Source organism: Nyctibius grandis, chromosome 1 (genome assembly GCF_013368605.1).
Source record: "Nyctibius grandis isolate bNycGra1 chromosome 1, bNycGra1.pri, whole genome shotgun sequence".
Classification (NCBI taxonomy): Eukaryota; Metazoa; Chordata; class Aves; order Nyctibiiformes; family Nyctibiidae; genus Nyctibius; species Nyctibius grandis.
This window is the reverse complement of record NC_090658.1, coordinates 71,940,597-71,963,890: the sequence shown is the minus strand read 5'-3', so window position 1 is coordinate 71,963,890 and position 23,294 is coordinate 71,940,597. Positions and strand designations below refer to the sequence as shown.

At 37.5% G+C, this 23,294-nt stretch overlaps 1 protein-coding gene across 21 annotated transcripts in view; it reads right to left on the bottom strand.

The window, feature by feature from the left end:
- The window catches only part of TRDN (triadin), a 254,540-nt gene that overhangs the window by 148,877 nt on the left and 82,369 nt on the right, over positions 1 to 23,294 (bottom strand). For all 21 annotated transcript variants that reach the window (XM_068416426.1, XM_068416449.1, XM_068416442.1 and 18 more), the window contains 4 exons: positions 23,091 to 23,150; positions 21,573 to 21,767; positions 16,699 to 16,758; positions 1,845 to 1,916 (listed from right to left, as the gene is read on the bottom strand). In XM_068416426.1, the coding sequence (XP_068272527.1) occupies positions 1,845 to 1,916; positions 16,699 to 16,758; positions 21,573 to 21,767; positions 23,091 to 23,150 (387 nt within the window). The remainder of the gene's footprint in view (positions 1 to 1,844; positions 1,917 to 16,698; positions 16,759 to 21,572; positions 21,768 to 23,090; positions 23,151 to 23,294) is intronic.

Below are 23,294 nucleotides of genomic sequence, written 5' to 3'. Positions count from 1 at the left end.
ACCTGTCCCTTCACCTGATCAGTGATATTTGTTGATGTACCAGTCATAAAGGTATGTAAACATTAAGAAGTCACAGACAGACGTCTCTTCCACTATTTGAGAGATTTAAATTTCTCTGCCTACTCCTCTTTTTCCCTTCTAACATTGTGCCAAATATTCCCATACATTACTTAATTATTTTCCCCAGGGCTGAAATAAAGCTTCAGAGTTTAGGGTTCCTAAAGGCACTGTTGCATATTTTCTCATATATGGAAACCACACAATAGCGCAATATAACAGCTTTTCACAGCAGCGTTTTGCAAGTAATTCTTCCTTCTTCATTTCCTCCAACACTCTTGCATGAACAGTATTGTATCCTAGTGACTGCCCTTGAGCCTTGAAGGGAATTTAGTTGTATGATTCTGAGCAGATAATCTGCCCCCCAATTTGTTTGCCAAATGGGTGTCTAATTTACATTCACAATTACCTCAACTGCATGCATAAATGAGCTAATGAAACACACAAATGTGCAACTGGTCATAAATAGTCATTTCCATGTGCAATTGCAGTAATTGCATGCTCCTCATGATTTTGAAAATCAAGAACTTAATGTTAATTTGATGCTAGTTCATGTTGTATAACAGTTATATTTAAAGATTAAGTTTATCAATCAGCAAATGCAGCAGTCTTTTTCTATTATGTCTTTTTTCCATTACTGTTAATTGGTGGATAAGAGTGTTTAACATTGCAGGGACTTTTTGCTGATAAGCAGGGTTCAAACATTTCCCTAAAATAAGCAGGACTGCAAATCTATCTATACACTATATTGTGTCACAATAACCACAGTTGTATGCTTCTTCAAACAGTGTGTTTATAAAGAAATATTCATTTGAGGTAAAAGAGATTTTGGGGAAAGAGACAATAAGTCATGTAATTATTTTTATCCAAATGTTCTGATTCACAATAATCACATTATATAAATATCTAAGTAGTTTAACTCTTCATTTTAGTCACAGATTCTGCCAAAATTTAAGTCTCATTTTCTGTTTCCAAATTCTGGCAAATCTTGTAGCTCTTGTTACGTATTCTGCTGCTATCCCACCTGTTTTTCTCTTAGATTGAAATTGCTTTCTCTCTATGAGAGATTAGCAAGTGCCATGATGTGACTGAGTGACTCCAAAGTATTATATGAAAACTGCTATATAATTACATGAAAAGATTCATGTGTTTTGTACTGATAAATTGTATGGTGTAGAGACCAATAACGCATATTGCAGTAGTAGTTTTAAGTCATCGGACATAGTCCATTTTAAATCAAAATGCATATTTCAACCATTTTCTTGATACGATTAGACTGTAAATAATATAATTCGTTTGCAGGGGTTATGTTTTAATCTTCAGAAGGTAAGATCTGACTTTCTGTTTTTCTTTCAGTGGTTTTAACAACAGGAGTAGGGTTGATAAATGAAGAGCTAGAAATATTATGTTCATTATTGCAGATAATACACAGGAACATTACTGAATAACAATAGCTGAAAGAATAATCCAAAGTATATTAAGAGGATAATGTTGATTATATTTACAGTTAGATGGCAACTTATGGCTGAACACCATCCAACGCATTTTCCAGGTTGGGCCTTGATCCTGTAATCTATTTCATTCAGGAAATCTCCTGAGCCGTCTGTGGGACTACTATAAGGAATATTTAGGTCTTGTCATGCAAATATGATTGTACCATTCATGTCCCAGGCCTAATCATGTGATCAGCTTTGTAATATCGGTTATATTTATAAACAAAATCCACTAGAACAGAAAGTCAAGTTAATGAGTAGAAGCCAATAAAGGAGGAAAAAAATCAGACTTGCCTTCAATAGCTGCTGGTTTCTTTCTTGGACTATGTTCTAGAAGAAGACGAGGTGGTACCATTTCCTTATGTCCTGCACATGAGTATACAAGTTAAGAAGCATAGAAAATGTATTCACTAACAGGCTCAGCAGATTCTCTGGGAGCTTGAGCTCCCTTCATAGTTGTTCGTGTTTGAAATATTACACCGTGCATAAAAGCTGTTATCTTCCGGTCACCATAGGAAGGAAGTGTATTTCTCAACAAATAAAGCAATTTATTTTTAAGAGGCACATTTTAAATCAATGAAGTCCAATTGACTCAAGCATATGCTGAAATGCTTACAGTTCTATTTTTCTTCATTACACTAAAAAACTCTGAAGAATAACACTGTGATAATTAGGTTACAGATTCATGATGACTCTTCTACTGTAAAAACTTATTTTCTTCTGTCAAACAAATGATCTTCAGTTGTTCCCTCAAGTCCAGTTATTATGAACTTCTTGGAACACCAGTAAAAATTATTATGTTTCTCATCCTTAAGGATTATTCTTAATTAACCAGTACCAACCAGGTCATGCACTGTAAACACTGATGAGGTTCTGATTCTGGCTGCTGACTGAAACACCTCTACTCTGTCACAGTGTTGAGCTGTACTCTCTCACAGTATTGAACTGGGACTTTCTGTGCTGTCTTAGCCTATGTGCAGATACCATGCTTTATCCAAAATATTTTTCACTTCATTTCCCCAAAGATTCACAAACAGATCTATTGCACTCATATTACTTATGCTTCTTTTCTGGTTTATAACACCTGTTTGCAGTCTCTTTATTTCCTTTTAATTTCTTTCTCTGACATTTATGCTCAGTAGCTATCATGTCATTGTCATTTGGAAAGCACAATTTGTTGTGACCTGTGAAATAAAATTAAGTAAATATAATAAAATTAAATATAATATCTATTCAGCCATATGCACCAGAATACAGTCACTGCACCAGAGTCCACATGCAATCAGGCTGTTAGATCTCAGCTCCAGCTCCACAGCAGAAACTGAAAGCCATGCTTCATACTTGGTGATAGGCTCAGAAGAGAAATTAAGATCTTAATAAGCCTTGGAAACTGCAGTATCATACTTATCCCTCTCATTTTACAAAGGTGTATATACTTGTGGGGAATGCATGAGAAAAACGTCGTCTTGAAGATAGCAGTGAGATTTGAGCACCATGGTCTTTATGTCATTACGTCTCATCAGTATATGTGCAGTTGCAGGCAAATAATTTACAAGCATGTAGTTTAATTCATCTAGTAATTTGTATAAAATATCACACATGGAGTTGCTCAAACTTGACTCACATGCCTGAGCCACTGATAAAATGTCAACACTTTGACAAAATCAATGCACTGAAGGCACTTTGCAACAAATGGTAAAAATCTTAGGTTTTACATGTGTTTCCTATCTTGTCAATAATCGCAACTGTGTATTTACCAATCTCATCATAGAATGACTGTAGGCTTAAACTGAACAGTAGACAAACTTCAGGAATCCAGATGTCTAGCCATGATTTTCCAAACACTTTATGTCTTAAAAAAATCATCTTGAAATTGCAAACTGAGCTAACGAGATGCTGAATACTATTTGTTTCCAATCAGAATAGAGCAGCTATATCCATTAGCACTGTCAACATACAGAAACTTCATTAACTGAATTGTTAATTCAGAATGAAAAAAACAGCAATATAAAAATTAATGAAGATGGGTAAATAATCAAATTCTTTCTGCTGGTTTTGTTTAAAGTCTTAGACTAAAGTTTAGTTCTTTTTTTTCTTTCTTTGTTTTTACCGAAACTAGATCACCTGTCCCTTGATGGAAAAAGTGATAAATTTTACCACTTGGACTAATTGCTTTGTGTGAAAGATGATAAAAGGCAGTGGCTCGGAATGTTGAGTAGATCAGTAATGAAGAAGGATAGTCAATAATTTGGACTGCAGTGGTATCTACTGTGTGGGGCAATGATCTAACACCTCTAGGTCAAAGAATAGGCTGGCCCCATTATCTTCCTGTTCTTTGCTATAGTAGCAGTTTTCTAAGGATTGCATCAGTGTTAGTACAATGCCAGTGCGATACCACTTATTGCTAATGACTTGTCAAGTTCTGTTTTATAGTTTTACAAGTTTTAAGCAAATCATTTATTTCATGCAAATTGACCACATGATCCAATATGAGAGTGTTTTAAGCACCAAAAGCTTAAGCTTCACAGATCAAAACCTTTCCCTTAGGCCAGAATGTTTGTTCTGAGCAGGTTCCCATCCACTCTGATAAGAAGCTTTAATGTTCCCATGTGTTATTAAATGCCTCTCTATTCACTTTGATAGGAATGCAAAGGACAGTAGCTGAATAAATATTTTATCCATTCTTTTGATGAAATATGTTAAAGGGGATATCATAAGTAAAATTTCTTTTCTCTTCCTTTTTCTTTCCTCTGTAAGTTATGAAGTACAAGTGGTTTTCTGCAGTACAGAGAACTCATAAATAGAAATGAGGAATTGGCCTCAGCAGATCACACCATTAGTATTAATGGTGTCTGCTATCTTGAATACAGCAGTGGCCAGTTGGACACATATCCATGATGGAAATTAGAGGAAGACAGGATATTTCTAAGGATCCCAGTGAACAATCAGATCAGTCCATGAATCATGAGAAGTTATTGTCCAGATTACCACTTTTATTATTGGACATAGAGTTATCTCACTGCTTTAAAAATGCAGCCACAGAAGATCACAGAAATTTAGTGTTTGCATATTTATTTGCTTCTCTTTTCAAATGTAGACTATTTTTCTACTATAAGATAAGCCAAAAAGTTTCATTTGACTTGATTTTTTTTTTTAATTAGGATTTGATTGCTCCAAAAGAAGTAATTGCAGACACAAAAATGTGCATACATTTTTATACTTAATCTGTCCATGTAGTTGTGCTACAGATACCTCCTGCATATATGATATTGTAAAAAGCTATCTGACAACAAATCACAGCCAATGGAAACCAAAATAGTGAAATGTTTTGACTTTAAGCTCATAGGAATGTATGCGCCCGGAGAAAAAGTGTCATGTTAAGACATGAGCAGCTTCCCCGACAGCCTGAAAGGAAAGAAATATGCTGCAAAGATGAGTAGAAGCTTTAAGACACTAGACGGTAACATGAATACTTCACTGAAAATAAGCTAGAGTCCTCAAGCTCTGTGAAACTTCTGTCATTGGTGTTTATTAAATCACTTGAGATGTCATGAAGAAATTCATTCTGACTTGGTTTATGAATATTTTAGATTTTATATTGCATGATAAAGAATACCAGACAAACTTTAATTACCTTACTTTTCTTAATATAGTCAGTATCTTTCTACACGTGTCAAAAATGTCATGTCCAAGAATTGAGGATAAATTGATTTCTTATGATAACAGCAAATCATGTGGGTTTTCTTTCTTCCCCAATCTGCTCAGTTCAATTTCTCTGCAGTGACCTTATTTGACATCGATAAAGTCTCTAAATTTATCTTTCTAAATCAAAGGGTAATAGAATAAAAGAAAACACTTCTAAAATTATTCTAAATTTATTATTATTCTAAAACAGCAAAAGGCATTGTAGACGGCTGAATATTCCAACTGGAAAATTGCAAACCATATCCTGGGCTGCATCAAAAGCAACGTGGCCAGCAGGTCGAGGGAGGGGATTCTCCCCTCTACTCTGCTCTCATGAGACCCCACCTAGAGTACCACGTCCAACTCTGGGGCCCCCAGCATAAGAAGGACATGGAGCTGTTGGAACGAGTCCAGAGGAGGGCCATGAAGATGATCAGAGGGCTGGAGCACCTCTCCTATGAACACAGGCTGAGAGAGTTGGGGCTGTTCAGCCTGGAGAAGAGAAGGCTCCGGGGAGACCTTACAGCAGCCTTCCAGTACCTGAAGGGGGCCTACAAGAAAGCTGGAGAGGGGCTTTTTACAAGGGCAAGTAGTGACAGGAAAAGGGGTAACGGTTTTAAACTGAAAGAGGGTAGATTTAGATTAGATCTTAAGAAGAAATTGTTTACTGTGAGGGTGGTGAGACACAGGAACATGTTTCCCAGAGAAACTGTGGATGCCCCCTCCCTGGAATTGTTCAAGGCCGGTGCTGTTCAATATCTTTATAGATGATCTAGACGTAGGGGTTGAGTGCACCCTCAGTAAATTTGCAGATGACACCAAGCTGTGTGGGAGTGTCGACCTGCTGGAGGGTAGGAAGGCCCTACAGAGGGATCTGGACAGGTTAGATAGATGGACCGAGACCAACGGCATGAGGTTCAACAAGAACAAGTGCCGGGTCTTACACTTTGGCCACAACAACCCCATGCAGCGCTACAGGCTGGGGGAAGAGTGGTTAGAAAGCGGCCCGGCAGAAAGAGACCTGGGGGTGCTGATCGACAGGCGGCTAAACATGAGCCAGCAGTGTGCCCAGGTGGCCAAGAAGGCCAATGGCATCCTGGCCTCTATTAGGAATAGTGTAGCCAGCCGGTCTAGGGGAGCGATCGTCCCTCTGTACTCGGCACTGGTGAGACCGCATCTTGAGTACTGTGTCCAGTTCTGGGCCCCGCACTTCAAGAAAGATGTTGAGGTGTTGGAGCGAGTCCAGAGGAGGGCAACCAAGCTGGTGAAGGGTCTGGAGGGTCTGACCTACGAGGAATGGCTGAGGGAGCTGGGGTTGTTTAGCCTGGAGAAGAGGAGGCTCAGAGGTGACCTTATTGCAGTCTACAACTACCTGAAGGGAGGTTGTAGTGAAGTGGGAGTCAGCCTCTTCTCCCGGGCAGCTAGTGATAGGACAAGAGGACACAGCCTCAAGCTTCACCAGGGGAGGTTCAGGTTGGACATTAGGAAGAATTTCTTTTCAGAAAGGATTATTAGACATTGGAATGGGCTGCCCAGGGAGGTGGTGGAGTCACCATCTCTGGATGTGTTTAAGAAAAGCCTGGACATGGCACTTAGTGCCATGATCTAGTTGACAGGGTGGTGTCAGGGCAACGGTTGGACTCGATGATCCCAGAGGTCTCTTCCAACTTGGTTGATTCTGTGATTCTGTGAAGGCCAGGTTGGATGAGGCTTTGAGCAACCTGGTCTAGTGGAAAGGTGTCCCTGCCTGTGGCAGGGGGGTTGGAACTAGATGATCTTTAACATCCTTTCCAACCGAAAGCAATCTATGATTCTATGATCACTTTAAACCAACCACAGTTTGGTAACTTCTGATTCTTCCTTCCCTTTCCTTTCCCAGGAAAGGTCCTCTTTACTATAAAGAGCTTATTTTTAGGACAAAGAGTCCCGGGATTCACTGTTATGAGTTCCAACCCTTGTGCTCAAGGCCTCCTCTATGATTTTTGTGAAAATGACTTAACTTACCATGTCTTTCTGTTCAACCTATAAACTGATATAACAGAAATTTTCTAAAAAAAAAAAAAAAAAATTTAATGTTGTAAGCATACAGAGACTAAAAATTCCAAAGCTTAAATTCTATGAAAGTGGAAACTGTAAAGACTGAGACTTTATTCTGATGCTAAAATTATTTAGGCTTCTTTTGTTTGGCACATTGGGGCAGGGAATGCCCTCCATATTTATTCAAGAATATATTTCTCTCTACATTCCTTCCTTTTTCCCCTTTGCTCACTCTCAAAATGCTATAGCAATGTTATTATTGCTGTTCACACTTTTCAGAGTGGCACTGCTGGTTTCTTGGCTGAGCCAGCAGCTGCTCCTGCTAACATCATTTGCAATCTTATAGAAAACTTGTCATTTCAAGTCTTCATTTGAGCGAAATCCTTGCTTGCATATTTTTAGCATACTTCTTCGAATGTATGTAGGCTCTTTCTCAACCAGACATTTAAAAGTTAAGTTTTAGACAGTTAAATCTAGATAAGTCACCCGAGAGATCCATTTATAGTAAATGGAGAGGAATTGGTACCTTCAAAGGGTGATTCATCTTTTCTATCTTAGGCATCTTTTTTAGGATGAAATTGTCCTCTGGAGGCCTCCATTTCATATCATTGGCTATAAAGACAGCTAAAGGTTAAAGTATGGCGATTAACTTTTGGGTAGCTAAGTGAGGTGCAATGAATTTCAAACATCTCATTTTGCAGTTCTACATAAAGATGACATTACATGCCACCAAAATATTCCAGGACTAAAATCAAGAGCTGTGCACAATTTTTCACACTGTAACTGCTACCTAGTAACACAGTGCTCCCCAAATCCCCAGCAATTATATGAACGAATATCACATAGAGAGAAAGGATTTTTTTGTCAAGCTTAACTGAAAAAAAAAGCAAAAAGCATTGTTTAGGTTTAATGTGTGTGGGCATCAAAAGCCTTTTGAACTCTGTGTTTACTGTGTCAGATAATACTGTGAGTATTGAAGCACAAAGTGAAACAAGAGGAAGGAAAGGGAAGTACCAGAAGGAAGAACAGCATTTCCTGATGAAGAAAAAAATTAATCAGTCGTGACTCATTCCAGGTATATATCAGTAAGTTGCATGTCTTTTTTGACAAAGCAGATATATTCAGAAAGTAAGTGGACAGCAAAAGAAAGAAGCATCTGAACAGAGAATGGTGAAAGGAATAGATCTGCCGCAGCTAGCTGTCACAGTGGCTGCAGACTAGATGCAGAAGGAAGTGAGTATAAGCAAGACAGATATTCACTTGCAACCCATGTAAGGTTCCTAGTTTCCTGAAATGGTTGACATTTAAGATGTAGTTGGCTGGCTTGGCTGGCTTAAGTCACTCCATGATGGCCTTTATGGTTTCCCAGGCATTGTGTAAGGAGATTAAGCAATTGGCTAAGGTCTTCAGAGACTCAATCAGGTGGATAAGCATTTCAAATATAGACTATGTAGTGCTCAATGTTACAACACCAAAATCTTTCTACAGGTCAAGGTGCTCTCCAACATTAGAAAATGACAGAACCAAGAAGTACATACACGTGGATCCATGTAGACAATCCTAAACTCTTTTTGACTGTACTATTTGCTAACAGGAGGTTGCTGAGTAGATGTTCCAACCTGTGAAACAAATAAGTCAAGCCTTTTAGTGAGTCCCACTTTTAGCTAGTTTAGGAACACTTAGAGCATTTGAAAGGGAAGAACTGAAGAAGACAATTTTTAAGTGGTCAACACAAAATGTCTTTCTAAGTGTTGGAAAGGGCTGAAGCATTTTGCCTAAAATAATTGTCTTCACTGGAAGAATGGTCTGTCATGGCAAGTTTTGAACCCTACCAACTGAAGTTTGGCAGAGCTATATGTAGCTGACTTCAGTGATAGTCTTTTCTACCAACATTGCTTATAATGCAATCTTAGCTCTATCAACAATTGTATCCCATCCCTTCAAATCCTATGTGTGTTCCAAATAGAAATACTGTCAACAAAATCTGCAATATATATAATCATTATCTGGATTCTTTTGCAATATTCTGATTTTTAAAAGCTAATAAATCTATGCTTGAAAAAGAGGCTCTTTCTTTCAGGAATTGTGTTTTTCCCCATACTTGTAGCCATCCAAGCTCTAAGAAAGAAACATATGTTGTTATAGACTGACATTTGGCACTTACGGGTTTTAGGTTTCTGAGTTGTTTCCTTGCCAACTATGCCTCAAAAATGCGGATAAAACTACTTTTGTCTTAAATAATTTTCTGCAAATATTTTTCATGTTGAATTCATTTCTGACAATGATATTGAGTACTGAAGAAGGGTTGTGTAGCCCTAAAATATTTCAATTTTTTAACCTACTTGAAATACCATCAGTATTTGTTGTAATACTTCTAACTGGAAATCAATGATGACAAGGACTCATTAAATGTAATAATTATTTCACAAGATCACTGCTTAAACTTACTTTTACCTTTTTAATATGAAACTAAATTTGTCTATTATTGCGTCTGGTTTTTTTTGGCACTTTTGCCTTTACTTTCTAAATAGCTTACTTTTCAAAACTAAAGTGATTGAGTATTTTGTTGATCCTCCACAACACAGATGGCTTTTTTCAGATTTTGTTAATGACCCTTGATTTTGAAACTTGATTACTGAACTATATGAAAGGGTTATAATATGAAACAGTAGTAATGAAATATAATACAAGTGTGAGAATACTTCTGTTAGTCTAGTCTCTCTGCCTTCACGGATTAGATTGGTTTATTAGATTGATCCATTAAAATCAAGGATTTGGACTCATTTACACCAGCAAAGGTTTTGGCTTTTTCTTCTATCACATCAGTCTGACTTCTCAGAGTGGCTTGCCGTGGACTATCAAAGAAAGAGATCCATTCCTCTCTACAGAAGCAGAATACCATGCATTCCCTGGGTAGCTGCTTCTGAGAGAATGAAAGTCGTTTTAAATTTTTTTGGCAGAGTTACAATAAAGTGCCATAAGAGCGTTGACAGGTGCAGCTTTGTGTGCCAGCATCTGGCTCTGATTCACAGTGGGATGATATAGACAGGGAATAACGGATAGCTGTTTTGCCTCTGTGGGATGGCGTCAGGATGGTGTGCTGATAACGTCCCCATTAAGAGACCAATGTCATTTCAGAGTTTGACCAAATAGACACAGCTTTTGGGGTGAGAGGGGAGTCATAGACAAGAACCTCATTAAAATTACATCAGTGGATGTCTTCTCATAGTTTTACATAACTGAATAGAAATGTAAAGAAGCAATATTTAGACTCCAAATGGCAGATAAAACTATTGCAAGTATTGCACATTAATAAATTAGTTAGAAATATTTCAATAATTAAAACTTAATTTTCAGTTTCTCATACAGATATCTAAAATTACTCTTCATTACTTCTTCCCTTCCAGACTGTTTGAAAAGTATTCAGAACTCTCCCAGGACATTATTAGAGGAATAAATGCTTCTGTCGTTCAATCATCTCCATTTATGTCATCAGCAGAAACAAATGTGTCAACAAGTATTTCATTGTATGAACAACTTTTTTATAAATTAATGGACTATTAACCGTCAATTCTGAAGATGAATCCAGATGAGTCTGCAAATTTTGAGGTACAGTACTGCCCTCAGAAGGAGAAGATGTGTTAGTTCTTATGTACCTTTCCTGTTTAAAAAGTAAAACTGGAAAAGTTTCACAGCTCCCAAACTCTCCCTTTAACATTTCACTAAAACAAGTTATCAGGTGTGCTTGTTTTCTGCTGTAGGGGAGGGGGCTATTGAGTAGGTAGCATCAGAAAGCATCTTTCCACAGAAAAAAATAAAATTCTCTAGCATTCTCTCTCAAATATGAAAGCCTATAACTTGGTGCACAGTTTTTTGTGCTTAATTTCTCCAAACAAGAAGCACATAACATGTTACTTTCTTATTTATTATGACGGATTTTTTTATTGCACTGCATCAGGTATATCCCCAGAGAAATTACACTCGTATCAAAGTTGTCCCCACATAAATGTAATGTAACAAGGTGAAGAGTTACACCCTGACATTTACATATCCACAACACATCCTAGTCTTTAATCAAGTAGGAGTGACACTTAAAAATAGTTCAAGAGCCTAAAGTGTTTTGCTATCTGAATAGCAGAGGGCAAGTGTTTAACTCCAGTGCTACAGCCCACCCGCAGCAAATACAGGCATTCTTACTTCGAAAATTAGGCACTTAATGCTCTCAGGTTTTTTGCAGAAATATACTCCATGATTTTGCAATACTGATGTAATTTTATACCAGTATCTCTACAAATCTTTTTGCGTATTAAATGGTAAGTATCGTATTGACAATGTCTTGGAATTCTCTTACCGCATTGTGTATTAACAATAATCCCTTCTCTTTGACTGAATACTTCTTGACAATGGAAGAGACAAGCCTTGAAAGAACATTGTAGCTATGAAGGACATTCAGTCTGCCACATCTTTCCAGGACCAAGGGGACTGTAGGGTTCCCTATGGACTCTCGGCACAATTTGCCTGAATTTCTTAACTGTCTGTCATATTTTTTTTTCCTTTTTTCATGAGCATATGTGCAAAGGGTGAGGTTTCGATGATTTTTTAATGAGAAGGTGGGATGACTGTTTTACCCTATAGGATACACTGTTGCCATGTAAATGTGCCAGAAATCCTGATTTATTTCTCCAAGGCAAGTATTTTTTCAACAGTATAAGATTAGCAAAATCGTCTACATCACTTTGGCTTTTAGACCCTGGCATGGAAATACACAATAAACATATGAGAGTAAACTGACGAAAGGAAATGATATGGCTACATTCCTTTGCAGTCTAGCTATTATTGGAGACAATCATGTAGTGGTATAAGCTCCGTAGGGTGCTTCAGTGCAAAGATTTTAAGTAGGCTAAATTGACAACAATATCACATCTGTGCTCCCACTGTCTTTGTTGTCAGTTAGGTAACTGTAAATATCATCCAGTAGTGAGTCCAGTGTACTGTGAAATGCAAGTTGTTTAACCAGAACTAGAACACAGTAAAACTATGCACATAAAATAAATTTCCAAGTGATTAAAATGAAAACAAAATCTGACCATAAATATACAGTATGCCTGTGGGAAACAAGGGTGTCATGTTACGACCAAATACCCAAGAGATGGTTATCACTCTTAATTCAGCAGTATGCAGCATGCACAACCGCATGCTGAGGTGGGCATGCAAAAAGACAGACATGCAAGAATCCACTTTAGGTAGCTGCAAAATAAAAAAGACATTTCATTGGAACAAGTCCTTGATCTACCAGAGTAGTTCAGGAAATGTAAATGTAAAGCAAGCTGGCAAACTCTGCATGGAAAGCAGAGGAGGAGTGTCAAAACAGGGGGAATAAAATAGAGCAGATGCAGTTACTTTAGAGAAGCATGTGCTACATGCTAAAAGAGTGATCAACTAGTGTCCCTGAAATCCATCCACAAGGATGAGTATTTCAAACTCTCTAAGGGCAAAAAAGTACTGGTGAAAGTCAAGTTAAATGTTTCTACTAAAATAGGACCTTTTCTCCTACCAATAAAGTATAAAAATATGAATAAGAACACTAGAAATATTACTCAGAAGAAAATTCAGGAACATAAAATAAATTATCAATAACATGGAATAGATTATACCCATGAAACTAGACAAAAGAAAGTTAGTGGCCTTCTGTATCAGAAAGGCTGTCTTGGACCTCAGAAATACCAGTGCCAGTAGAAGAACAAAGGTGCCAGTCAGAACCAGTGTGTCTCAGCATCTCTTAAAAATCAAGCTTTCCTCTTTAGGTTTTAAAGTTTTAGAAGTAAAACTTGGAAAATCAATCCTGGAAGAAATGCATATTAATTCTTCATTTACAGGCAGACAAAAGGAGTACAAAGCAATTTGGACCGAGCGATTTGTTAATGCTGAGACAGTACTGCCTGTACTTGGCTGCGAAACTGTAATCCAGGGATGAATAAAATCAGAAAATCCATCCTTTGGAAGAAAGGTGCCTCAGCAGTCCCTCTGACAAATTGTCACTTATCACATGCATGTTAGACAGAAAATAAAAAATATTCTCAAGCTCCATACTTCATCAGATAAAATCAGAATGCAATTTTTTATGCTGTATACAGTAGAGCTCAAGAGGGATATCTATAAATGTCTCAGTGGAATCTAGGGTAGGTCACTTGTGCAGTCATGATATTCATGAGATGGACTTCTGGTTTAGAAAAACCTATCTGAGTTTCTGGCTAAAACTCCACTGATATCTATTTTAAAGGGCTGAGAACCTCAGATACTTTTCTTTTATAAAAAGTAAAATAGAAGTCTTGAAAGTTAATTGCTATTGATATAATTATTGTGATTTACAGGAGGATCTGCATGAAACTAGTCAGTATCAGGGACAAATGCTGGCCAGAGAAACAAGAAAATCAGCTAATGCTTCAGGAAGCAGCTTAGCAAGAATTCTCCTTTCTATGTTTTCCTATGAATTAGCTGTGTACAGTTTAGATATATTTCATTCATTTTTTAAAGCTAAGACTGCAGTAACATGACAAAACTTTGAGTAAATGAATAACATTTCAGCGTCATTTTTTAGAACCAACACAAGAGCATTAACTGACCTCCAACAGATTGTTCAGGTGATGGTCAAAATGTATTAATTGGTATATTTTGAAAAGTGTATGTAATTAATGAAATCCAAGGATCTGAGTTTTACTTTTAATTATTTGATCACTATAAAACGCCATCTTAAATGGTCTACTTTGCTATCAGTTCTTGCATAAAATTTATATAAATCTAAAATAATCTAATGTTGCCAGCAATGAATACAGAGTTTTCAATAGTACCAATATTCCAAGAATATTATCAAAGACTAAATACTGAATGGTATTTTTATTACTGACATTACAAATCCATATATTGTGCCTAAGGAATCTAATGAATGGGACACTGCTCTTATAAACTCAAGAAGACAGAAATTCATATTTGGTGTAAACAATCCTACAAAAAGCCGGTATACCTATGTGAAGGAATTTTCTATGAGAAAAATGGGGTTTTTCTTCTTCACAAATGACAATATTGGGATTGACAGAAATGATTCCTGGTTTGAAAGTACTGCGGTGTCAGGGTGACTGTAACTAAATTCCTCAGTTGAATTGCACTCAGATCTCTTTGTTTGGACAATGTAATTTACCATAAAATATAAACTGATAAAAGCATAAAATAAAACAGATTTTAAAGCTAACTGGATATTAGGGTTATTAAAGGGACTTAATAACCCTGGCTGGTGTTTTCCCTGCATTCATCTATTCAAGAAAATGAATTACAGTAATATTTCAGTTCACAAGGGCCAATGTGAAATGAGCATGTTGCCTGAGAAAGACAGTAACAAACACTACTGAGCAGTGTTTGGTGGCACTCTCCTCCACAATTTCTATAAAGAGCATGGAGCTGGGCGTACCTGGCCTTTACCTTGCTTCTCAGAGACATGGTCTGGATGTTTCAGCATTGCCTTTCACAGCTTGTGGGTTGACTAAAGCTTGTTTTGAAGCCAATGCTTTACTTTACCTCCCACAAAAATGTGTCAGACTCCATCACTACCATTCACAGCATTTAACTTCAGATGTCAACAAATACTTGGCAGGTCAAAAAGCAGTTGCTTTACAGGTGGAGCCATGGGTGGACTTTCGGAGACCCTAAGTTAAGTGGCTGTCCTCTTCCTTTTCACCTACAAATCAGATGATTTAAGCTGCTTTATGACTTATTTCTGCTTTCTGGGGCCTCAAGTTATCAGCCTAGCTCTCCACCTATAAGGCCAGCTGGCCATCCAATGACCATTGAACATTTTTCAGCTGTTTAACCTGTGGTTTCTTAGCACAACTCTGTCATAGCACACTGAAATGACACCAGGAAAACACTGGGAGGCAAGAGCAGATAGTCATGTCTTTTGTCTTCTGAAATTCAAGACACTACAGACTTTCCTCTCCATCTCCCTGCTCCCCTTCATGGTCTTCCTGGTTTCCTCATAGCTGGAAAGGCCCAAACTGAAAAGCAATCTTCTCCAAAACTCTCTTCCCACAGCATGTCTACTCTGCCTTAGGAGAGTGCCAAACAGCCCAGGGAGACATCTGGAAAAAAGGGCTTTGACATGTGTCAAAGCTGCTTGCAAATGGCAGGAGAACTAGAAAAGAAATCTTGAAGGTCTCTATGCAAGTCTTTGTGTTGTGATTTATTAATGGTACAGCTGTGTAAAGCCAGAAACCAGGTGAATCACATCTGGTACAGGGGGTTATTTTTTAACTCAAAGTGTTACTGAAGGTCTCTGGAAGGTTTTGCTAACCTTTCTCCCACTCCGAGCCTAGACTAGTACCTCTGTTTATAACTGTCTGTCTTTAAAGTCCTAGAGGCGATGCAATGCTTTTCTTGCTTTTAATGGAACCCCCTATCTTGCCATGTCACACTTTGAGAACAGGCCATACAAACCCTTTCCCTCCAAAATCCCAAGCTTGTTCATTTTCCCTCCACAAAAATCTGTGTCCTCCCTCTCCCCATTTTGAGTGTCTCTGTTTCTCAGCTACATCCTTAGGACTTCCCAGCTCTGACTGGACCTGAGCATGTCAAGAGAGGACCTAAGCCACAAGACAGAGATAAGAAAACACATCCAGTTCAGAGAAGTACCAGTGAAGAGCTTCTTGAGCAAATAAATGACTAAACAAATCTTGTAAGGCTTAGTGTGTCCTTAGATATTCTATCCTTGATTCTTTTCAGGAATATCATTAACTATCATTCCTAGGATTATGTCCTCTCTATAGTAAGTCCTTTTGCACTGCATTTCAGAAGGAAGAGTGTCCATTAAATAAGGTCAGGGTAGATTGACTTAATATTATGAGATGGTGCTCAGTCATCGTCAGTAGCTCTAGCTTCTTTTTTTGGCTAAGAATTGTTTGTCTTAGAACAGATGAGCATGGAGATGTGGGAAGAGAAAAGATAAAGCACAGAAGTGATGGATCAGTTAAGATGTTTTATATACTAAGAACAACGGCAGTTCTATTTTTGAAACATTCTGAGGTTAAGGTTTGCTATTTGTGGGGGAAAAAACCCCAAACAATAAGCCATTAACAATAAGCTCCTTCCTCTTGCATCTCACTCAAAAAAAGCATCGAAAATTTTAGCAATTTCTATAGCCTTCCATTGACTCTACTTTTAACAAAACCTTAATTTTAATTCATGCATTGTAGACAGAAAATTAAAAGCTTTAATAATACAGCCATTAGTTCTTATGCTTTATTAAAACTATTTGCACACTCTTTGTTGCACTTGTGAGACCTTTCAACAATACAAAACACACTTTTAATACATAAAGGAGCAGAAACTCTCAGGGAAACAGAAGAATATTAGAACAGAGTTCAATGATGTAGGAAAGTACCTGGATAAAAATCCCCTTGCGCAAACATGTCAATCACATAGCGACAGAATGCATATTGATCTAACAGAGCAAAAAGGAAAAAAAGAGTAATGAAGAAAGTAAATTTAAAATCTTGTTTCTATTTAACAGTGAAGATAAATCTTGGCAGTGCAAAAACACATTTCAGGGATAGTCTTGCTTATATGTTTGGTTTTTCTTTGTTTCCTAGCCTTCAAGTAGTTCACATGTTCAGAAAGAGACAATTTATTGCCCAGATCTAATTCAAGCCTCCCAGCCAAGAATTTCGGAACTACCAGTGCCCCAGACCTACCAACTCTTATTCTGGGCTGGCAGAGCACAGTGCATGCCCCAGTTCAGCAGTGCGCACCCTCGGTTTTGGCATACATCCTGACCCCACGCACAAGTACTGTGCAAACTGGTGCCTGGCTACAGGTCCCAAAGACTTTTTCTTATCCTTAAAGATCCATTTCAAATAGTCACAGCCAGGTGATAGAAAAATTCAATAGTTTTTTATATCACAGTATTTTGTTAATATTGTTTTAATAGTATAATCTATACGTACATTTAGTGAATGGGGATATAAAGAGAACTCTGTGTACTTACACTTCTGCAGCAATGAGATGTTCCAGAGATTTTTATCATTTCACTGCAGAATTATTTTCCAAACACTAATCTTTACAAATATATACATACAAGTATATATTAAATCTGGATTTATATATATAAAAACTATGCTAGTCAGAAATTAAGGCTTCTGAATATAAAAGAATCTTTTATTTCAGAAATTTTGATTGTCTATTGATTTCTTCTATACGTAAGCAGAGTTGAAGACCTTAATAAAAATTTCTGACTTTAAGAATGGTGAACAAAAGTTATCAGCTGAGTGCAAAAGAATTGCGATATTATTGCTGGATTCTCCAGTTGGCCAGAAAAACATGCTGCCCCACTGGACTCTAAGGAATGTTAGCTTTGAAAGTTAATGTTGGTGACTAAATATCAACTCTGGTTAGCTAAATTAGTTCCCAATAATCCTTGAATTAAGCATATTCATTTGTCTGTCCTAGACTGTTCTAACACAGTTCCTAGGCTACAGAAGCTACATCTCTTCCTCTCTCCACCTCCTAGACAGACTCTATCTGTCTCCTACTCACCTACAAAGCCACTTACTTTCTCTTTGCCAACTTCAAAACAAAATTATGCAGACTTTGGAATACTTAAAATTTAAAAAATGGCATAACTGTTATATTTAAATGCAAAATAACACTCGTGTTATTTGCTTTCTTACGTAGTTCACTGTAGCATCAATATTAGTTGATGTTGAGGCATTTATGTGATTGCTGCTCTATTATGTTGACTGCCATAGAAGTCCTTGGATGGAGAACTGCAGCTTTCAAGTCATGATTTCCTATGCAGTTGTAGAAATTAGGAAAGGGTTTACAAGCTCAGCAAATATCCAATTTTTTCTACTAGTCAATAGGAGTCCATACATTTATTTTCTGTTACTGAGATGGCAAAGGTAATACTAGTCAGTATCGTAGAACCTGGGGCAAACCTTTCAGGATGTACACAGGGCTGTGGCTATAAATGCTGCTTTTAAAACCTTTGATGACTATTCATAACACTTTCTACTTTCATATTTAGAAATTCAGATTTATCATTCTGGCTGGCTCCAGCTTTGGATTCCACCCTTAAGGAATCTAAAGAATTTGGCTGCAATATCTGCCCTAAGTCTATGTGCTAATTTTCTGAAAAAAGTAGCAGTGTATGTGTGAGAAAACATGTACAAGTCCATACTCTCAGTAAGCCCATCTAAAGCCACTGAAGTCAGCAAAGTGTTTGCACTGACTTCAATACATGTGCAAATAGGGCCTCAGTGAGTCTGCCTGTATTAACAATTAAAATGAACCAATGCCAATTCTTTAGCCCAGAGGACAAATGTCAGGGCACAGCTGCTGCCCACAAAACTGAGTTTTCCTTACCCTTCTTTCGCCAAAAGAAGCTGCCTTCACCCATGCTGCCCATTGGAAAGAGCTCCTGGACTGTTTTGGGGCATTGTATGTAAGACTGCTAGATGCATGAGACAAAACTACGTCAGGGGACACAAGCTGTATGGACAATCACAGGACAGAGCACAATCCTATGATGGTTCTATTTAGGTTATGATATAGACACAGCCTGAAGGCCTAGCAGCTCACACCAGTTCATTGATATTAAAATAATCCATTTTTTAAACATAGAAATATAGACCAGGACTAAAATAGACTGTGGGGGTTTGGATTGGTTTGTTTGTTGTTTGGTTTGGTTGTGGGGTTTTTTGTTTTTTTGTTTACTTGTGGGGTTTTTTTTTCGGAAATGTAATTCGAATAAACTTTAAAAAGCTTAATAAATAAAAAACTTTAATAAACTTTAAAAAAAAGCTTTAGTCTTGGTTGTACCTGAGAAGAAAGATTTTGTATTAATCTTCTCATAGCTTTTCTTTAATATCTCAACCCCTAAAAACTGGGATTTATAAAAAAAATTTGAATGTTAAACTCTGAATAACAAAAATAGCATTTCTACCGTATATGAAATAATAAGGTGCACAGTAACATCCCATTGAAGTTCATGGGAATTCTGCCAGTCAGCAAAGATTGAAACCTAAGGAATTTTAAATGAATATGATTTTCCAAATGTCTCTTCATGGCTAAAATTCATTTTAATTTAAACTCTCCTGTTAAAAAGAAAATTTCACACTATAGTTTTCACCTTATAACTCTGTAATAGTCACACAAGTATTCATCTGAGTACTAATAAATCATGTCAAAGTTTGGGACTAGATTCTTATCAATAAAAAGAGTCAGATATTTCTGTCACTGGATCTCATCTGATTTGCCCAGGAGATGACCTATCTTTTTAAATTTTAATTTGAGTAAGGAATGATACAACAGCAGGGACATCATAACAACCCTTCTGTGATTACTGTTATATTTTTCACATTGTTGCAGAAAAGCTGGCAGAACTACTTCCTTGAGCAAGGAAAGGTAAGGATTGCAGGATCAGGAAATCTTGGTAAAACCATATTGACTTAAAAATTATGTTCACCTTAGGTCACAGTGGGACTGAAATATAGAACTGAATTTTCTGAGAGTATCCAGCTGGGCAGCAGTGGCTTATGGTGGAAAAGGGAAGGATGAAAGTAGAAAAGGCAGCTTTCACTGAACGTGTGTAGCCCTATCTGCAGTGATAAGGGCAGTTGAAGAGGTTCCTTCCTTCCTCTACTCCAGCTGCCCATTCCCACTTTCGCCCGCCACAGTTCAGTGCACAGTCACTGTGGTCACACTCTAAAGCAGACTTACAAAGTGATCTGTTAATGTTTGATGTTAAGATGGATCATTTTGCTAATATTTATCAGTTAAAGGGGAGGAAAAAAACCCACAAAAAACCTCCCAAACAGAAAAACACCAGCACCACACTCTATTGCTCTCTGTAATCTTTGCCCCCTACTTGCTTAAAATATTTTGCTGTCAGGGAGCAAAGTACCTCATCTGCACACCATTGCTTTTTGAGAGCCTTATCCTGAACAGTGTGGAGTGGATCCCACTGTGCACTGAAACTCTGTCAGAGCAAACAAAAACTGAAAGAGATTTGCACCTCCCAAGAGGAGCTCAACAATTTGCTGAACTTTCCCCTTGGTCACAGCAATCAGCACGAAAGATGCTGCTTTGATTTTATGCCTCAAAGGCTCCAGTATTTCAAGCAAAAACCAATGTTAACTAGAATACAAATAAATGTTTAAAAATACTAGTTCAGCACACTATGCATGTCAGAAAGGAGGCTATGTCTCAAAATCTCTCAGATTTCTAGAAACATACAATTTAGGCAACTCCTAAGGGGTCCAGAGCTCATGGCTATGAAATTCTGAGAGAATCTGCCCAGGCAGATTCAGATATCCAGGCAGGGGTGACTGCTTCAATACTCAGGCGTAACGATTTATCTGTGGTTATCCGCTGAAAGGATCAGATAGGTGCACCACGCAAGGCTGAGCTACCTCTATTAATGTCAGAATAATCCTTGCCTGCAGAGTGGCAATTCGTACAGTGAGGCAGGTCCTGCCACCTTCATTCATACAAAATTGTACCTAATGCCGTGGAAGAGCCACAGGGAAATCAGGGAACCAGCCAGTGCAACTTGGGAGTGGAAGAACCCAGGCTGGCTCTGACAAAGAGGAGCATATAGTTAACACCTCCATTTGGTGTCAATGTACATTGATTCTTTGTTTTATCACTTAATTTCTTCCTTTCACCAGGATAATGGCATTTATTTCATTTTTAGGAGAAATTTGGAAACTGTTCACATCAAATTAAACCAGGCAGGTATATCATTACATCATACAATACCTGGCAACATGACAATGCCTCATATAATCTGATGTAATAAAAATTATTACATTCGCTTTCCTCTACTGCTTCTTTCCTTATTGTTACTGAGGATATATGCAGATGTCGAATCAAAACATAATTTCCAACAGGTCATTGGATAGTCTGTATTTTCCAAAATAACTTTAGTAGCAATACACTACATAAGATGCTACTGAGCAAATCCACGAATACTCCAGCCTATCTGAAGAGAAATTGGTCCTTGTTAAAGAAGAATTTAAACTAAAATGAATCTTTAGCCATGACAAACAGTTGGAATATTCTGGTTGTTTAGATTAAACTTATTTTATTCTCAATATTTTCCTTCTAGTGGTCTGAGATTCCTCTGGAGTTTATTTGTACTGCACTTTTTTCTTTCACGGGTGGACTTTGGTCCTTGCCAGCTTTAACTTCACTCTCTCTGCTTCTTCCCTAGTACCTTTTTAAGATCTTCGTCTGTTTCCTCCTGGTTTTGTTTACCTTTCTTTTCCGATTTAGTTACAGTCTGAAGAGCTTTCTCCTCCTTAACTTTCGGTTTGGCCTTTATTAGCCCAACTTCTGTTGTTTTAGTGTCTGCCTGCTTGACCTTCTCAGTCATCTTCGCTTCTCCTTTTCCATCCTTCACTTCCTTTTTAACTTTTGCTTCCACTTTAGTGCTCTTTAATTTCTTCTCCTCTGCAGGTAATAAAGAACAAGCTTTCAGTGTCATTCTTTCCCCCCAGAATAATACTCAGTACCATTTATTTTATCTTGTGTTATTACTAGTGAATTTTTCTTCACCATTAACACCTTGCTCAGATCTGATGAAAGCTGTAATCTCCCAAAACCAGACAGACTTAGACAGAAATATGAGATGCAAGCATGTTTTGTCTTCAGTCCTGTACCAAGTATTTGACTGATACTAAGCATAGTAGGCTATGGCAAATAATATTCAATGTTTCTAATGACAATATGCTAGCTTTTATGGTATAAACTAGGGAGACAAATGTTGGTCATGAAGCAAACAAATAGGGAAGGTACGTCCAGGCTAAATCTGAGTAACTTTAGACTTCAGAGAACACAGCTGAACTCTGTTGTAAGGTGTAAAGCCAGTTGATTTAAAGTGTGACTATTTGTAAGGGTTGCTTTTATGCACAGATTCTAGGTCTCTGTCCAAGAAGTTTTGAGTTCTTGAGTCTCTCTGTACACCAGTTCCACAAGCTGAAGGACTAGTCTGAGATAGGCCAATTCATGATGTGCCCTGCAGCAGAGTGAGAAGGTTTCTGAGCAGATTTACTGAATTGCAAATATCAGTGGCTGAAGCTACATGGAGGTTGGACAGAGCAGGACTGTTCTTTCTGCTCATATGTATCAGCAGCTTTTTCTCATCTGAGACATGGGTGCTGACAATATGTGTGTTCCTAGCTCACTTCAGTGTAAAATCCAATAGTAGTTTAAAATGCCACTGAATATGGTTTAAACTAATCTGTTTAGTGTGATGTTCACACTTCTGTTTTCTTCATAGCTCTAAAGGTCTCCATCCTTGAGGCAAAACTTGAATATGCTACAAAATCCATGTCTTCTGTAAGGCTCTGGACTTCTATTTCTATTAAGCCACTGGGCTGACTAGACTGATTTTATCAATATGTAAACTGAATGGTTCTACCAATTCTAAAACAGAATAGAGATATTTATATAAGGGCAATTCCTGCTTACAAGCAGAGCCACAGCATGACCAAATGTTTCTGGCCAGTGAAGAAAGAATTTGCTTAACTAGTTACAGTGAAAATGTATATGTCAGATCACTTACAGATAGGACTGCTTCTTTTTCAGGGAAATGGTCGTTCATACCTTTAATTATCATCTTTGAAATTTCAACAGGTCATGCATAAATCTAACCCCTGGGTGTTCTAGAGACATTTTAATTCGTAGTACGTTTTAATTTCATTTTAGTGTCATGCAGCTGAATTTTAATGTAAATTCTGGTAAAAAATGTAGTATAAATAAATAAATAAATACCTTTGGGAGGAGGTTTCTTCTCAGGTTTTTCATGTCTTTCAGGTTTGTCTTTTTGAATTACTAGAAATGAGAACAATTGCATATTAGGAAAAAAACTCACAAAGAACGAGAAAATATTGCTAAAACACAGCAACACCCCTGGAAGTTTCACTTTTCTTCATGATTCCTGTCTTTCAGTTTGCAAAATTCTTGCTTCTTTTTCTC